This window comes from Globicephala melas, chromosome 16 (genome assembly GCF_963455315.2).
Source record: "Globicephala melas chromosome 16, mGloMel1.2, whole genome shotgun sequence".
NCBI lineage: Eukaryota > Metazoa > Chordata > Mammalia > Artiodactyla > Delphinidae > Globicephala > Globicephala melas.
The window spans coordinates 73,464,627-73,476,715 of record NC_083329.1 but is presented as its reverse complement, the minus strand read 5'-3'; the positions used below and the strand labels follow the sequence as shown (position 1 = coordinate 73,476,715).

Genomic DNA, 12,089 nt, shown 5'->3' with positions numbered 1-12,089 from the left:
CAGGCCATGCTGTGGCAGGACCGAGGATGCAGAAAGGCCTGACATTCTAGCAGCAGAGAGTGCCTCCCAGGACAGTCCTGAATGTAGTGACCGCCTGCCTGGGGCACCCAGGGAAGAGGTCACGCTCGACCACCCAGGCAGCTGGCTTTGGCATGGCCCCCGCAAGGCGGAGAGCCAGTGATGTGAGAGTGAGCTGGGGCTTAAGTCCTCAGGCTGCCAGAACGCAGGCACTTGCCCCCCAGAGCAGGGCTGGGTCTGTCTGCCCGGGTGCAGAGCCTGCCCAGGGGCCCTGCGGCCTGGCCCGTGCTCTGGGAAGCAGTTGCCCAGAGCTGGCCTGACTTCGCCTGCCCGGGGCACTGCAGGCAGCCAGCCCACAGCCCCCTCTGCCCCCAGGGCCGCTGCTCCTCATTGTGGAGTATGCCAAGTACGGCTCCCTGCGGGGCTTCCTCCGAGAGAGCCGCAAGGCGGGGCCCGGCTACGTGGGCAGCAGAGACAGCCGCAACTCCAGCTACCTGGACAACCCGGAGGAGCGGGCCCTGACCATGGGCGACCTCATCTCCTTCGCCTGGCAGATCTCGCGGGGGATGCAGTACCTGGCCGAGATGAAGGTGTGTGCCGTCCCAGCCCTGCCCTCCCCTCCGCCTGCCATGGGCCCGGGTGTCAGGGGTCCCTGCCGTTGTCTCCCTTGCAGCTCGTCCATCGGGACTTGGCAGCCAGAAATGTCCTAGTAGCCGAGGGGCGCAGGATGAAGATCTCGGATTTTGGTCTGTCCCGAGATGTTTATGAAGAGGATTCCTACGTGAAGAGGAGCAAGGTACCGGGTCCTGGGGCTCCCGGGCTGGGTGTGGGCAACCGTCAGGGTACCCACAGGGCAGGGGCAAGATTTTTATCTGGAGAAGATAAAGCAGGTTTTTAGAGTATAAATTTCCAGCCCTCATCCCTAAACCCTTCCGCAGTCCTGGGTCCCCAGAGACCCAGCTCAGGACTCAGCCCCAAGTCTGTTTCTTCTCTTCCTCAGGGCCACACGTGGTCTTGCGGAGCTGCCCACTGGGTAGTGGGGACCCTGCAGCTTCTCTCGCTTTTGATCACTATCCTTTTTGAAGGTCACCTAACACTGCAGAAATAACAACCTTCTTCTCTGCAGTTGTTCCTCTTGATTCTACAGGGCGAAGGTCACTGTTTCCTTTAGTCCTTTGCTTAGAGGAGAGAAATGAAATAAACCCAAGCTTGCTATTCATTCCTTGCAGAAGGGAATGAATCGCTTTACAGGTGGGGATTCTCCTGGGACGAGGGCCTGGGAACCCCTGCCTAAGAGAGTTTGGAAGATGCACCAGGAGGCCCTGGAGACAGGGTCTGGAGTCGCAATGTAGGGATTTCAGAAGCTTTTTCCGAGTCACTGAAACAGGTGGTCAGGGCCCCTTCTCGGGAAGTCTGGTTCCCTGGCGCGGTCCAGTTCTCTGTGGCATTGGTCTTGACCCTCTAGTTCTGTTGCCCTCTCAGCCCCTCTCCTGCAGCCTCCCTGTGACAGACTGGACAGGGCCAGCTCACGGGTACCTTCAAGACACACGGCTAGCCTGGCATTCAGAACATATGCTGCTCAAAAAGAAAAACACAAAAAGTGACGGCATACACCTCAGCTTTGCTCTGAGGGTCAGGAGAAGACCTGGTGTTGCCAGGGGCCGTGAGGGTGATGTTTAATTTCTTCTGGGGTGTCTGTTGTGACAGCACATCTCAGAAGTGCTGAAGGGGAAGTGGAGAGGGGCTGCTCCCTGCCCTGTGGAGGGCGGTGGACAGAGCTTTCCTGTTGACACATAGGTCCTCAGGAAGGCCCCGTGTCATGAAGCAAGAAGCACAATGTGGCCAAGCACGTCCCCCAAGAGCACAGGCTGTAGGCAGCATTGTTAGGAACACACCCCCCCCCGAAACAGTCACACTTCATTAAGGATATAAATCCTAAAGAAAATTTTTTTTCATTTATTTAATTTTTATTTTTGGCTGCGCTGGGTTTTCGTTGCTGTGTGCGGGCTTTCTCCATTTGCGGCGAGTGGGGACTGCTCTTCATCGCAGCCCGTGGGCTTCTCATTGCAGTGGCTTCTCTTTTTGCGGAGCATGGGCTCTAGGTGCGTGGGCTCAGTAGCTGTGGCTCGCGGGCTCTAGAGTGCAGGCTCAGTAGTTGTGGCGCACAGGCTTCATTGCACTGCGGCATGTGGGATCTTCCCGGACCAGGCTCAATGTCCCCTGCATTGGGAGGCGGATTCCTAACCACCGCACCACCAGGAAAGCCCAAGAATACTTTTTTAAAAAAGAATTATAGTAAACGTTGCATTGAAGTCTAATGCATGCCTTTAAAAAAAAAAAATTGATTTCTGTCTTAAGGCTGACCTATTTGTACTGAAAAGCTATTTCTCGAGTTGCATTAGAAAGGATTTGTTAGGTCTGACCCCAGCACCTCTGTGGTAGGGGGCACTCTTTCAGAGGATGCTGAAAGGGCCCTGGGATAAAATAAGAGGTAAAAACCAGCCCGAAGGCACACACACTGATTTCTTCCCTCAGAGCTTCTCAGAAGAGCCTTTAGTGTGTTTGTTTGCATCCGAAGTCCCCAAGATGGAAAATGCTGGATGTCAGTTTCCCAAACTCGTTCACCCTCAGAAATCAAGGGAGACGTCGCTGCATGGTATTCCTGGCCTACCCACTGGGCGGCAGCAGCCAGGGAAGCGGCCATAGTGGGACCTGGCTTGTGCTCAATATCAACTTCTTGGGTTTCTTCTCAACAGGGCTGTGGTGCGTGACAGGCACACGTTGCGTAGATGTGGGCAGGCCAGCTGACTCCCTCTGATGTCTCAGCCAAGCCTGGAAGGGCCAGGCTGGGGCTCCGGCCCCTGCGAGGCGCCAATCCTGTACCCAGGAACACTCTGGTGTCATTACTCAGCATCCCCTCAGAGCTGGAAGAGCCTGGGACGTGGCCCCCCTTCCCCCCACCCGCCGCCAGTTCCCAGGATGTCAGAGCTACGTTAATGCCTTGCTTTCACACCCTCTTTAGGGTCGGATCCCAGTCAAGTGGATGGCCATCGAGTCCCTCTTCGATCACATCTACACCACCCAGAGTGACGTGTGAGTGGGTGTTGCCTTCCCGGGAGCGGGGGAGGTTACATGTGTATAGGGCCATGCCGCCTGTCTCAGCACCTCCACTGGGGAACATTGCTGGCCCTGAGTGCCTGCCAGCTCATGCCAACCATCCAGAGTAAACCCTCCAAGCTGCCGGGGCTTTGTGTATTCCCTCAGCAATTGGTGAGGGCCCAGGCAGTAATTCTGAAAGCTGCTTCTTTCAGAGTGTAAGGGTGGAGGGTAAGGGTGTGAGCCATAGCTGCAGACCCCCCTCGCTTCCCTCCCTCTCCCCTCCCCTCTCCTCTCTGGGTGTCTCTGACACACAGGCTTAGCCAAACAGTTCCCGTCCTGTGGGCCTGAGCACAGGCTGGGCTCAAGCAGGTCCCTGGGGACTGGTCCCCGCCCATAGGCAGAGGTGGTCTTGAGTGAGTTTCTAGGCAGGTGCCCCAAACTACTCCAAGTTGGGGACCAAAACTCAGTCTTCCAGGTCCAATTACATTTTTTTTTTTTTTTTTTTTTTTTTTTTTTTGGCTGTACGCGGGCCTCTCACTGTTGTGGCCTCTCCTGTTGCGGAGCACAGGCTCCGGACGCGCAGGCTCAGTGGCCATGGCTCACGGGCCCAGCCGGTCCGCGGCATGTGGGATCTTCCCGGACCGGGGCACGAACCCGTGTCCCCTGCATCGGCAGGTGGACTCTCAACCACTGCACCACCAGGAAAGCCCCCAATTACATTTTTGATAGTTTTCAAAAATACAACAGACATGTTTCCAAGTGTTCTGCTCTGAACAGGCTTGCATATTTTGAATAATGTGGGCTGTGAAAAGGCAGTTCTTAGACAGTTTTAACAACTGTGTTCTGATTACAAAGTTGACCGTAAGAAAATAAGAAATGCAGGGGAAAGCAAAATGAAGAGACTAAAAGCCACTAGGATCCCACCACCCCTAAGTAACTACTGCTGGCCCTCGCAGGCGTGGCCTGGAGTTTTCTGTGGTGTGCAGGTATATGCTTTTTGTTACTGTAAGTGGGCTCATGTGATAATACTGTTTTGTGATATGATTTTGTCCCCACTTCACAGTAAATTTTCTCTCACAGTTAAGTATGTTTTCTATAGCAGTGCTTTATTTTCTTCTAAGATCTTACTAAAATTTGCAAGCACAAGAAAAGGTGAAGGAACTGTGCAGGGAGCCCTCTGCCCTGTGACCTAGGTCCCGCCTACGTTTTGACGTGCTTGCTTGGCTGCCCTGTGCCATCTCTGATGCTTCAGAGCATCACCTCAGGGGCCAGCCGTGTGCCCTTTCGGGTGAGGGGGCTGAGCTTGGGCAGCGGCGTGGCAGGGGTGGGGGCAGGGCAGGCAGATGGCTCATCCCCACCTCTATTCCCCACCCCATCTGTTAGGTCAGCACAGGCTGAAGCTGTGAGCACTTGGGCCTCTCTCTGTACTGGGGACTCGGGGTCAGACGCTGCTGGGGGGATGAGTGTCTGGTGCGCAGAGGGCACTGCAGACCCAGTGCAACCACTCACTGGTCCTCTTGTTCCCTGCAGGTGGTCCTTCGGTGTCCTGCTGTGGGAGATTGTGACCCTGGGGGGCAACCCCTACCCTGGGATTCCTCCAGAGCGGCTCTTCAACCTTCTGAAGACAGGCTACCGGATGGAGAGGCCAGACAACTGCAGCGAGGAGATGTGAGCAGGCTTTGCTCCGGCCCAGCCTTCCTCAGACACAGACACACCGGACTTTGATGGGGATGAGACACATGCACTCATTCCTTCCCGCTCCTGGGCAGCCCTGGGTGCCAGCCCAGGGCGAGCTCGGTGGCGGGTAGTGACAGGCAGGGCATGACGGGGAAGAAGTCAGAGAACCACCCTTGGGTGTGACGGCAGATGCTGGGGACCCTTGACTCCACTGGGGGCTGGGTCGGCCTCCTGGAGGGACTTACAGGGGTGAGGGGGGGGAGCAGGACCTGGGGAAAGGTGGTGGAAGGATGAGAGGGTGCTTCAGACCGAGGGATCAGCTTGAGCCAGAAGCCAGAGACCTGTCCCAGGATGCTTGGAGAGGGGTGGGTAATTCAGAATGGCCCCAAGGGCACATATAGGGGAGCACACAAGTGGCGGCACAAAGGCAGGCAAGGAGTGGGCAGGGGGAGCCTGGACTCTAGCCCTAGGGCACCGGAATCTTCTCATCTGATGGTGGTTCCATCAGACGATTCTCAGAGGACAGGTTGAGAACACATGAGAAGGGGTCATATGCAGGCACAGAGACACTGGTCCATTCATTCTATGAAGTCTGTCATGCGCCTGCCACGTGCTTGGCTCGAGGCTAGATGGGGGAGCGCAAGGGTGAGTAGGTTCCACCTCCCTGGACGGCCTGGGCTGGCAGGCAGGGGCCCAGCGCACACCCACACAGTAGCTCTGGAAGCCCTGCAACCAGGCCAGGGCCCCAGGGGAGGGAGGAAGGTACAAGTCAGAGTGTGATTGGCAGGTGTTTGTGTTCATACCCGGTTCGTCCTTCATAAGAGTTTTAACGACCAGCATTTCTGCCTTAGCCATCATAGCGCCAGGCGCTGTGAGCCCCTGCTGACCCTTCAAACTCTGGCCCACCTCAGAGAAGGATGTCAGTGACACAAAAACAGCTTTGAGGTTCAGGAACAGAGCCCGCGGGGCCCAGGGCACTGTACTGAGTTTGGTGGCCATGACCGGGCAGTCCTTGCTGGATCGTCACCGCCCACCTGTGTGTCCCATCAGGTACAGTCTGATGCTGCAGTGCTGGAAGGAGGAGCCAGACAAGAGGCCAGTGTTCGCTGACATCAGCAAAGACCTGGATAAGATGATGGTTAAGAGCAGAGTGAGTACCCCGAGACGATTCCTGGTGCCAGCTTCCCGTGGGCCTCCCGCCCTCCGGTCAGTGGAGTTCCCAGCGCGGAAGGCAGAGCGAGGCTGCCTGGAGGGAGTTGGTCGTGCTGCCCCCAGGGGGAGCCAGCGACTGAACCCTTGTCCTTAATCCAGGCCTTTTGGGCTTCTTTTAAATCAGGAAGAAACCAAGATTTTTACCTTGACCCTTAGGAAGGAAAATTTCCTTCCTTAGGAAGGAAAATATTCCAAAGCCAAACAGAATCATTTTCAATAACAGAACATGAGGAAGTAGAGTTGAAATGACTGTGTCCTAAATTCATATGCTGTCAGGGGCCCGGCTGGGGGTGGGAAGTGACTAGAGACCAGCAGAGACTGTGACGGACAGGAGCCCACCAGCTGCCCCTGAAAGGCCCCTCACTGTGGACACTTGTAACCTGTATGAACATGAGTGCCGGCATGCCAGGTCTTCTGAATTTTAAGGGATATTTATTTTGTTTCCCAGTTTTTTTGTTTTTTTGTTTGTTTGCGGTATGCGGGCCTCTCACTGTTGTGGCCTCTCCCGTTGCAGAGCACAGGCTCCGGACGCGCAGGCTCAGTGGCCATGGCTCACGGGCTCAGCCGCTCTGCGGCATGTGGGATCTTCCCAGGCCGGGGCACGAACCCATGTCCCCTGCATCGGCAGGCGGACTCTCAACCACTGCGCCACCAGGAAAGCCCTGTTTCCCAGTTTTTAATAGCCACTCATTTAAAGTTCCAAAACCTCTGTGTGGGCCAAACAGTCATATCCGTGTGCCTCCAAATTTACAACTCCAGGTGACTGAGGAAGTCAACAAAGTTTCCACTAACATTGATTAAGCAATTGCTGACTCCCATGTTCTGTGTTAGATGCTGGGCACGCAAGTAAACAAAACAGGCACAGACCTTGCCATCGTGGTTTTGTCCTTCCATTGACACATTTACTAAAAGTTATTTCTTCAGAGCAAGATGCATGGACTCGGCCACTTGTAATAAAACTCAGCATCAGAGCATCAGTGTACCGTTTGGGTGAACCCTGTGAGTGCAGGGTTGTCCCAAACAAAGGCGATAGCTGATGCCAAGAGATGGCCTTCTTAGAACAGTGCCGAGAACCAGCCAGCAAAACGCTGGAACCATTCTTTACACGTCTAACCAGGGAGGTGGAAATAGCGGGTGTTCAAGAATCGTCATGCTTGGGAGCTGAAGCCTATCCATAGCAGTGTCCTCTGCAAAACCCACATCAGTGCCTCAGATTTCTGAGTCCTGACGTGATGTTCGAGATGCTTGGAGGGAAGCCGGAGAGTGCTTCTTGGCATTCCTGCAATGAGTCATGGAACTGCAGCGAGCTCTCTCAGAGCCTTGGGTTTTGTAAACAGGCTGATTCTGCAGTGCTGGGCCTGGTGCCCCAGTGCTGCGGAGAGAGAACGAGGACAGTGGGGGAGCACATTTGTGCCCCCAAGGAGGTGATTTTCGAAGGGGGAGCGATGAGGACCATGGAGCAGGGCCAGGCGAGGCAGGGTCTGGAGGAGCTCAGTGCTGGCACCCTGGCGAGGGGCTCCGGTCTCACAAGAGGCCAGTAGGCATGGGGTGGGACTCTGCTGGGGCTTCTGCTCTTGGGCAGGGAGTGGCGGGCGTGTCCAGTAGTGGCCTGCGCCGGGGTGACCAGCCCTCTCTCCCTTCCAGGACTACTTGGACCTGGCCGCGTCCACCCCATCTGATTCCCTGCTGTACGACGACGGCCTGTCGGAGGAGGAGATGCCCCTGGTGGACTGTAATAACGCTCCCCTCCCTCGAACCCTCCCCTCCACGTGGATTGAAAACAAACTCTATGGTAGAATTTCACATGCATTTACTAGATTCTAGCCACGTTGTTCCTCTCTGCACTGTCCTTACTCTCTGTAATGCTTTTTAAGAGTGTTTCTGGTCTGAATGAAGCCAAAGTCTGCTCTGAACCTTTTTGTTTGTAAATGTCTGACTTTGCATCCGTTTACATTCAGGCATTTTTACTATTATGTTTTTTTAAAAGGATGTGAAAATATGTGTAATTACCACACTGCCCAGCAACTTAGGACGATAGAGAAGAAAGAGAGCAGGGCAGAACTCTCAGGGGATGTTGAGAAAATGATGACTAAGTCATTTCCTGGGTGGGTATCAAGTCATAGTACTTCTAATTTAACTACTGGGATAAATTTACCTGATCCGGGGAGGCATTTAATTTAGAAAGGAGGAGCCAGCACCACTCTGCCTGCACTAAGAGCACAGCCAGTGGCCGCTCCCCCAGACCCTGCCTGGGTGGAAGGCAGCTCTTGGAGGCCACCTGGTGCTGGAGACCACAATGGCGGGGGGAGGAGAATGGGAGGACACACGCAGACTGCTGTTTTCACATCCTTTGCGTTACAAACTGTCACGACAGTTGTCACTTATGAAGTCAGTGCAAAAAGCTGGAGCAAAATGCTTTTTGAAAGAACGTAGTCTGTGGTGCTGTGGTCTTGCAATGGACAGTAAATATGGTTCTTGCCAAAACTCCTTCTTTTGTCTTCGATTCAGTACTTGAAATTTTTTCCTGTTTCCTAACTTCATCATGGATTGTTTTGAAATCTTGGGAGTTTCAGGCATTTTTCTGCCGAGATTGTTCCTTTTGCATGCCTCCTGGGTCACTGATTCCTTACTGGCTAGTGCTGCTTGCCATTTGTCCTGTCGACGCTGTGGGGCTCGCCTGCGTGCACCCTTGGTTTGGAAGATTCTCCTCCGTGGTAGGCTGGGATGGAAGACAAGTAGGCTCCTTTACGTTAGAGAACTTTTTATAGAAAGTTTCCTGCTGCAGTAAGCCATGTAGTACAGCAAGGTGCTGATGCCTCATGCTGCCTTAGAAAAAGAGTTCAACAGGTCAACAAGTATTTATCAGATTTGAGAGTCTGAAGCTTATAAAAGTCCAAATTGGTAGTTTCTGGTAAGCTGCAGTTACCAGAGAGCACGTGATGTTTCCGCCCAGATGTTACCCATGTTTTGGAAACCTGGAGCACGAAACTCTGCAGGCAGTTGGCCCAGAAACCAGAAGTTTGGTTTGAACCTCAAAGGGAGTTTTGCCAAGGCCTTACTGTCTGCACGTGGAGTTTGGGTTCTTCAGTGCAGAACAAATGATCTGTTTTCATTTTTAGGCATGTCAGACCCGAACTGGCCTGAAGAGAGTCCTGTACCACTCACGAGAGCCGATGGCACCAACACTGGGTGTCCAAGATATGCAAATGATAGTGTATATGCTAACTGGATGGTTTCACCCTCCGCGGCACAATTAATGGACACGTTTGATAGTTAACAGTTCTTTGTGAAAGGTAATGGACTCACAGGGGAAGAAACATACCGAGAACAGAGAGTCTGCTGGCCCCTCCTTGCACATTTCACACTGGCTGGTGATTTTCCCTCCCAGCAGACTTAGCGCTCTGGACCAGTGTTCTGAGTCCAGCATGTAGGTGTCCCTTCCTCTTCAGTCCACGGCAGCACCCAGCGCTGGTCTGGGTTCAGCAGTGAGCGCCACATACTCCGTGCTCACACGTGTGGGTCCCTCACGCACTCTCCGAACTGTTTGATTTTTCCGGTTGCCGTCAAACGAGGCCACACGATTTAAACATGAAGCACACACACCAAAAAGGCAGCAGGAAAAAAAAACTGGCCCAGACGACCTGTCCTTGTTCAGAATGAGAGCCCGGCCAGGCCTCATAGGGTTGTCAAAGCCCAGCCAGGGCTGGAGAGGGAGAGGGGACCTCGGGACAGGCCTCGGCTCAGCCTTCGAGATCCTGAGAATGTTTTTTTTTTTTTTAAATCATGGAACCTTTTCTTAGGGAGACATTTGATTTTTATCATGATTAAAATGATTCTTAGATTTAGCACAGTGGAGAGACATGATGCCGCATTTGCTGTGTAGGTAGGTGGTGTGAGGGGAGAGGGCTCCCAGGACACAGTTGTTCCCATCGCTGAGTAATCACTAACCCCCTGACGAGAAGTGTGTGGAGGAGTGGGGCCGTTGAGTGGAGTGGCCTCATGTCCAAGGACTGCTGACCGCAGAGACTTGTGGTGAATCCCTGCACACCACAGCCTTCAGCGTCCCCCCGTCCAGTGCTGAAAAGTGGCAGAGGCTCATCTCACACATTAGTGGGGTGGAACTTGTGCCCAGTTTCAAAGGGACAGTTCAGCTAGTTAGGTTAGAAGTAGCATCGACAGTGACACCTCTGATTACGATTCTGATGGAAAAGACAGTGTTTTGGCTCTTATAGAGCTTGTGTGAAAAGGTACATGTGTCCACTCTTCCTGTGTTTGTAACATAATGCTGCTATGGGAAGACCTTTTTGTTTTTTAGGTTCTGACCGTGACTCGTAAGCTTCTTGTCATTCTTCACTGCTTGTTTGTGGTCACAGACACTCAGCACTCCTCCCATCCTGCCGGGGTGGCTTTCAGGAAGTCCCGGCAGCTCTTCTTTCTGTCCCAGCGCTGTCACTTTGCAGGAGAGGGTCAGTTACCAAAACACTGCCTGGGCTTCATACTTAAACCACTGTGAAAGGACTTAATGTCGTCTCATTAAAATACTGGATTTTATAACCATTTCACGAAAGCAGTAAAATTATGGCATTTTTGTGGCCAGGAAGGCTTGGATGAGTATGTGGAGGAGCCGTGTGTGTGTGTGTGTGTGTGTGTGTGTGTGTGCGCGCATGCCCATGTGTGTGCACACACCCAGGAAGAGCGCTGGAGAAACACTTAACTGCAGATGCATTGCGGCTTTAGTTTGGGCCGTTGTTCAGACACGCTGTGTGATACGTTCTTTTACAAATATCTAGTTGTGGTAAATTTTGGGGTTTCAGCTGTGCTTAATGATAATCTTGTTAAATGCAGAAGTGGGGATAAACTTTCTCAAGTTATTAAGAATGCCTACTCAGTGTGAGTGGGTGCAGCAGGTTGTCCTCGGCAGGGTGAGAACTCCAGGTCTAACTGGCTGACCCAGTGATGGGGAATTAACCCTTGATTCATAATCTAATTGTCTATTCCTAAGTTATAAAGGTACTCATACTTATTAGCCCTATCAGACAGAGTTTTCATATGCATATACGCAGAGATGACTAACTATTAAGCATTACTGAGTATTAAGTAGCAATCTGTCCGTTATTAAAATTTGTTAAATCTATTTATGAAAGGTTATTAAACCATACCATGTTAATTTGCTTTTGTAATCAAGGTGACTAAGAAAATAATCTCAGTTATGTAAATAAAATCGTGTATCTTAAAATGTGTAAACTTCTTTTCTCTTTTTAACTTCCTGGTTGGGTTTCTGATTTTGAAGTTTCAGTGTAAGGAGTAAGGCGTCACAAGGGAATCTGTTGTGGTGACCACCGGGGAAGTGATACTGATTGAAGGACTAGGAGGTTCTTGGTGATACTGTTGACTTGTCTTGCATAATATGTACACGAACAGCCACATTTATAGTCATTGTTAAAACTCAGCTCATCCTGCTATTCAAGGAATTCCTTCCTTTAGGTTTCCTTCCTAAAATAGAGCAGCAGCCAGTGTCGAGTTCAGGTATTCTCTAGCAATTTGCTGACTGCTTATTTCTTGAAGCTGGAGTTGGACAGTTGTGGGAGAGAATGTAAAATGCATAGACGTGACCGAAGGTCTATGAGAGGAAAAATTTTGACCCGAACCACTATGAAACTTAAAATACTAAATGCTTCTGTTTATGTCTTCCTGTCGGGCTGTGTAGGAATGGTATGAGCTCCTCCTCAAAAACCTGGCAAGGAGCAGGTGGGTCAATAGGGAAACGTGAGTCGTTACCAGCATAAATCTGATTTGTGGTTGCCTGGTGCATTGGGTGCTGAGGGCCTGTGTCCTGTCCTGGGTGCACATGTGCACACACAGTCACGTGCCCACATCACCCAGGGGCTGCCCCAGGCCCGCGGTGCCACAGCTCCCGCCCTCAGCACCTGCATCTGTTCTCAGTTTCCTCCTTCAACCTGGACCACAGGGACAGGAAATAAACGTAATTTAGGGTCAGTTATTTGCTACAGCCTTTGCCTCTGAATGTTTAGAAACCATGTTGAAAAAAGCTTATACTAAAATACTAAAAACCCCTTTTTCAA

The 12,089-nt window shown here is 52.2% G+C and overlaps 1 protein-coding gene across 8 annotated transcripts in view; it reads left to right on the top strand.

Moving 5' to 3' along the window:
• RET (ret proto-oncogene) overlaps positions 1-11,229 on the top strand; it is a 262,367-nt gene extending 251,138 nt beyond the window's left edge. For all 8 annotated transcript variants that reach the window (XM_060285978.1, XM_060285979.1, XM_060285974.1 and 5 more), the window contains 7 exons: positions 394-608; positions 692-814; positions 3,041-3,111; positions 4,648-4,785; positions 5,845-5,944; positions 7,651-7,798; positions 9,126-11,229. In XM_060285978.1, the coding sequence (XP_060141961.1) occupies positions 394-608; positions 692-814; positions 3,041-3,111; positions 4,648-4,785; positions 5,845-5,944; positions 7,651-7,798; positions 9,126-9,283 (953 nt within the window). In that variant the 3' untranslated portion in view covers positions 9,284-11,229. The remainder of the gene's footprint in view (positions 1-393; positions 609-691; positions 815-3,040; positions 3,112-4,647; positions 4,786-5,844; positions 5,945-7,650; positions 7,799-9,125) is intronic.
• Positions 11,230-12,089: the final 860 nt, after the last annotated feature.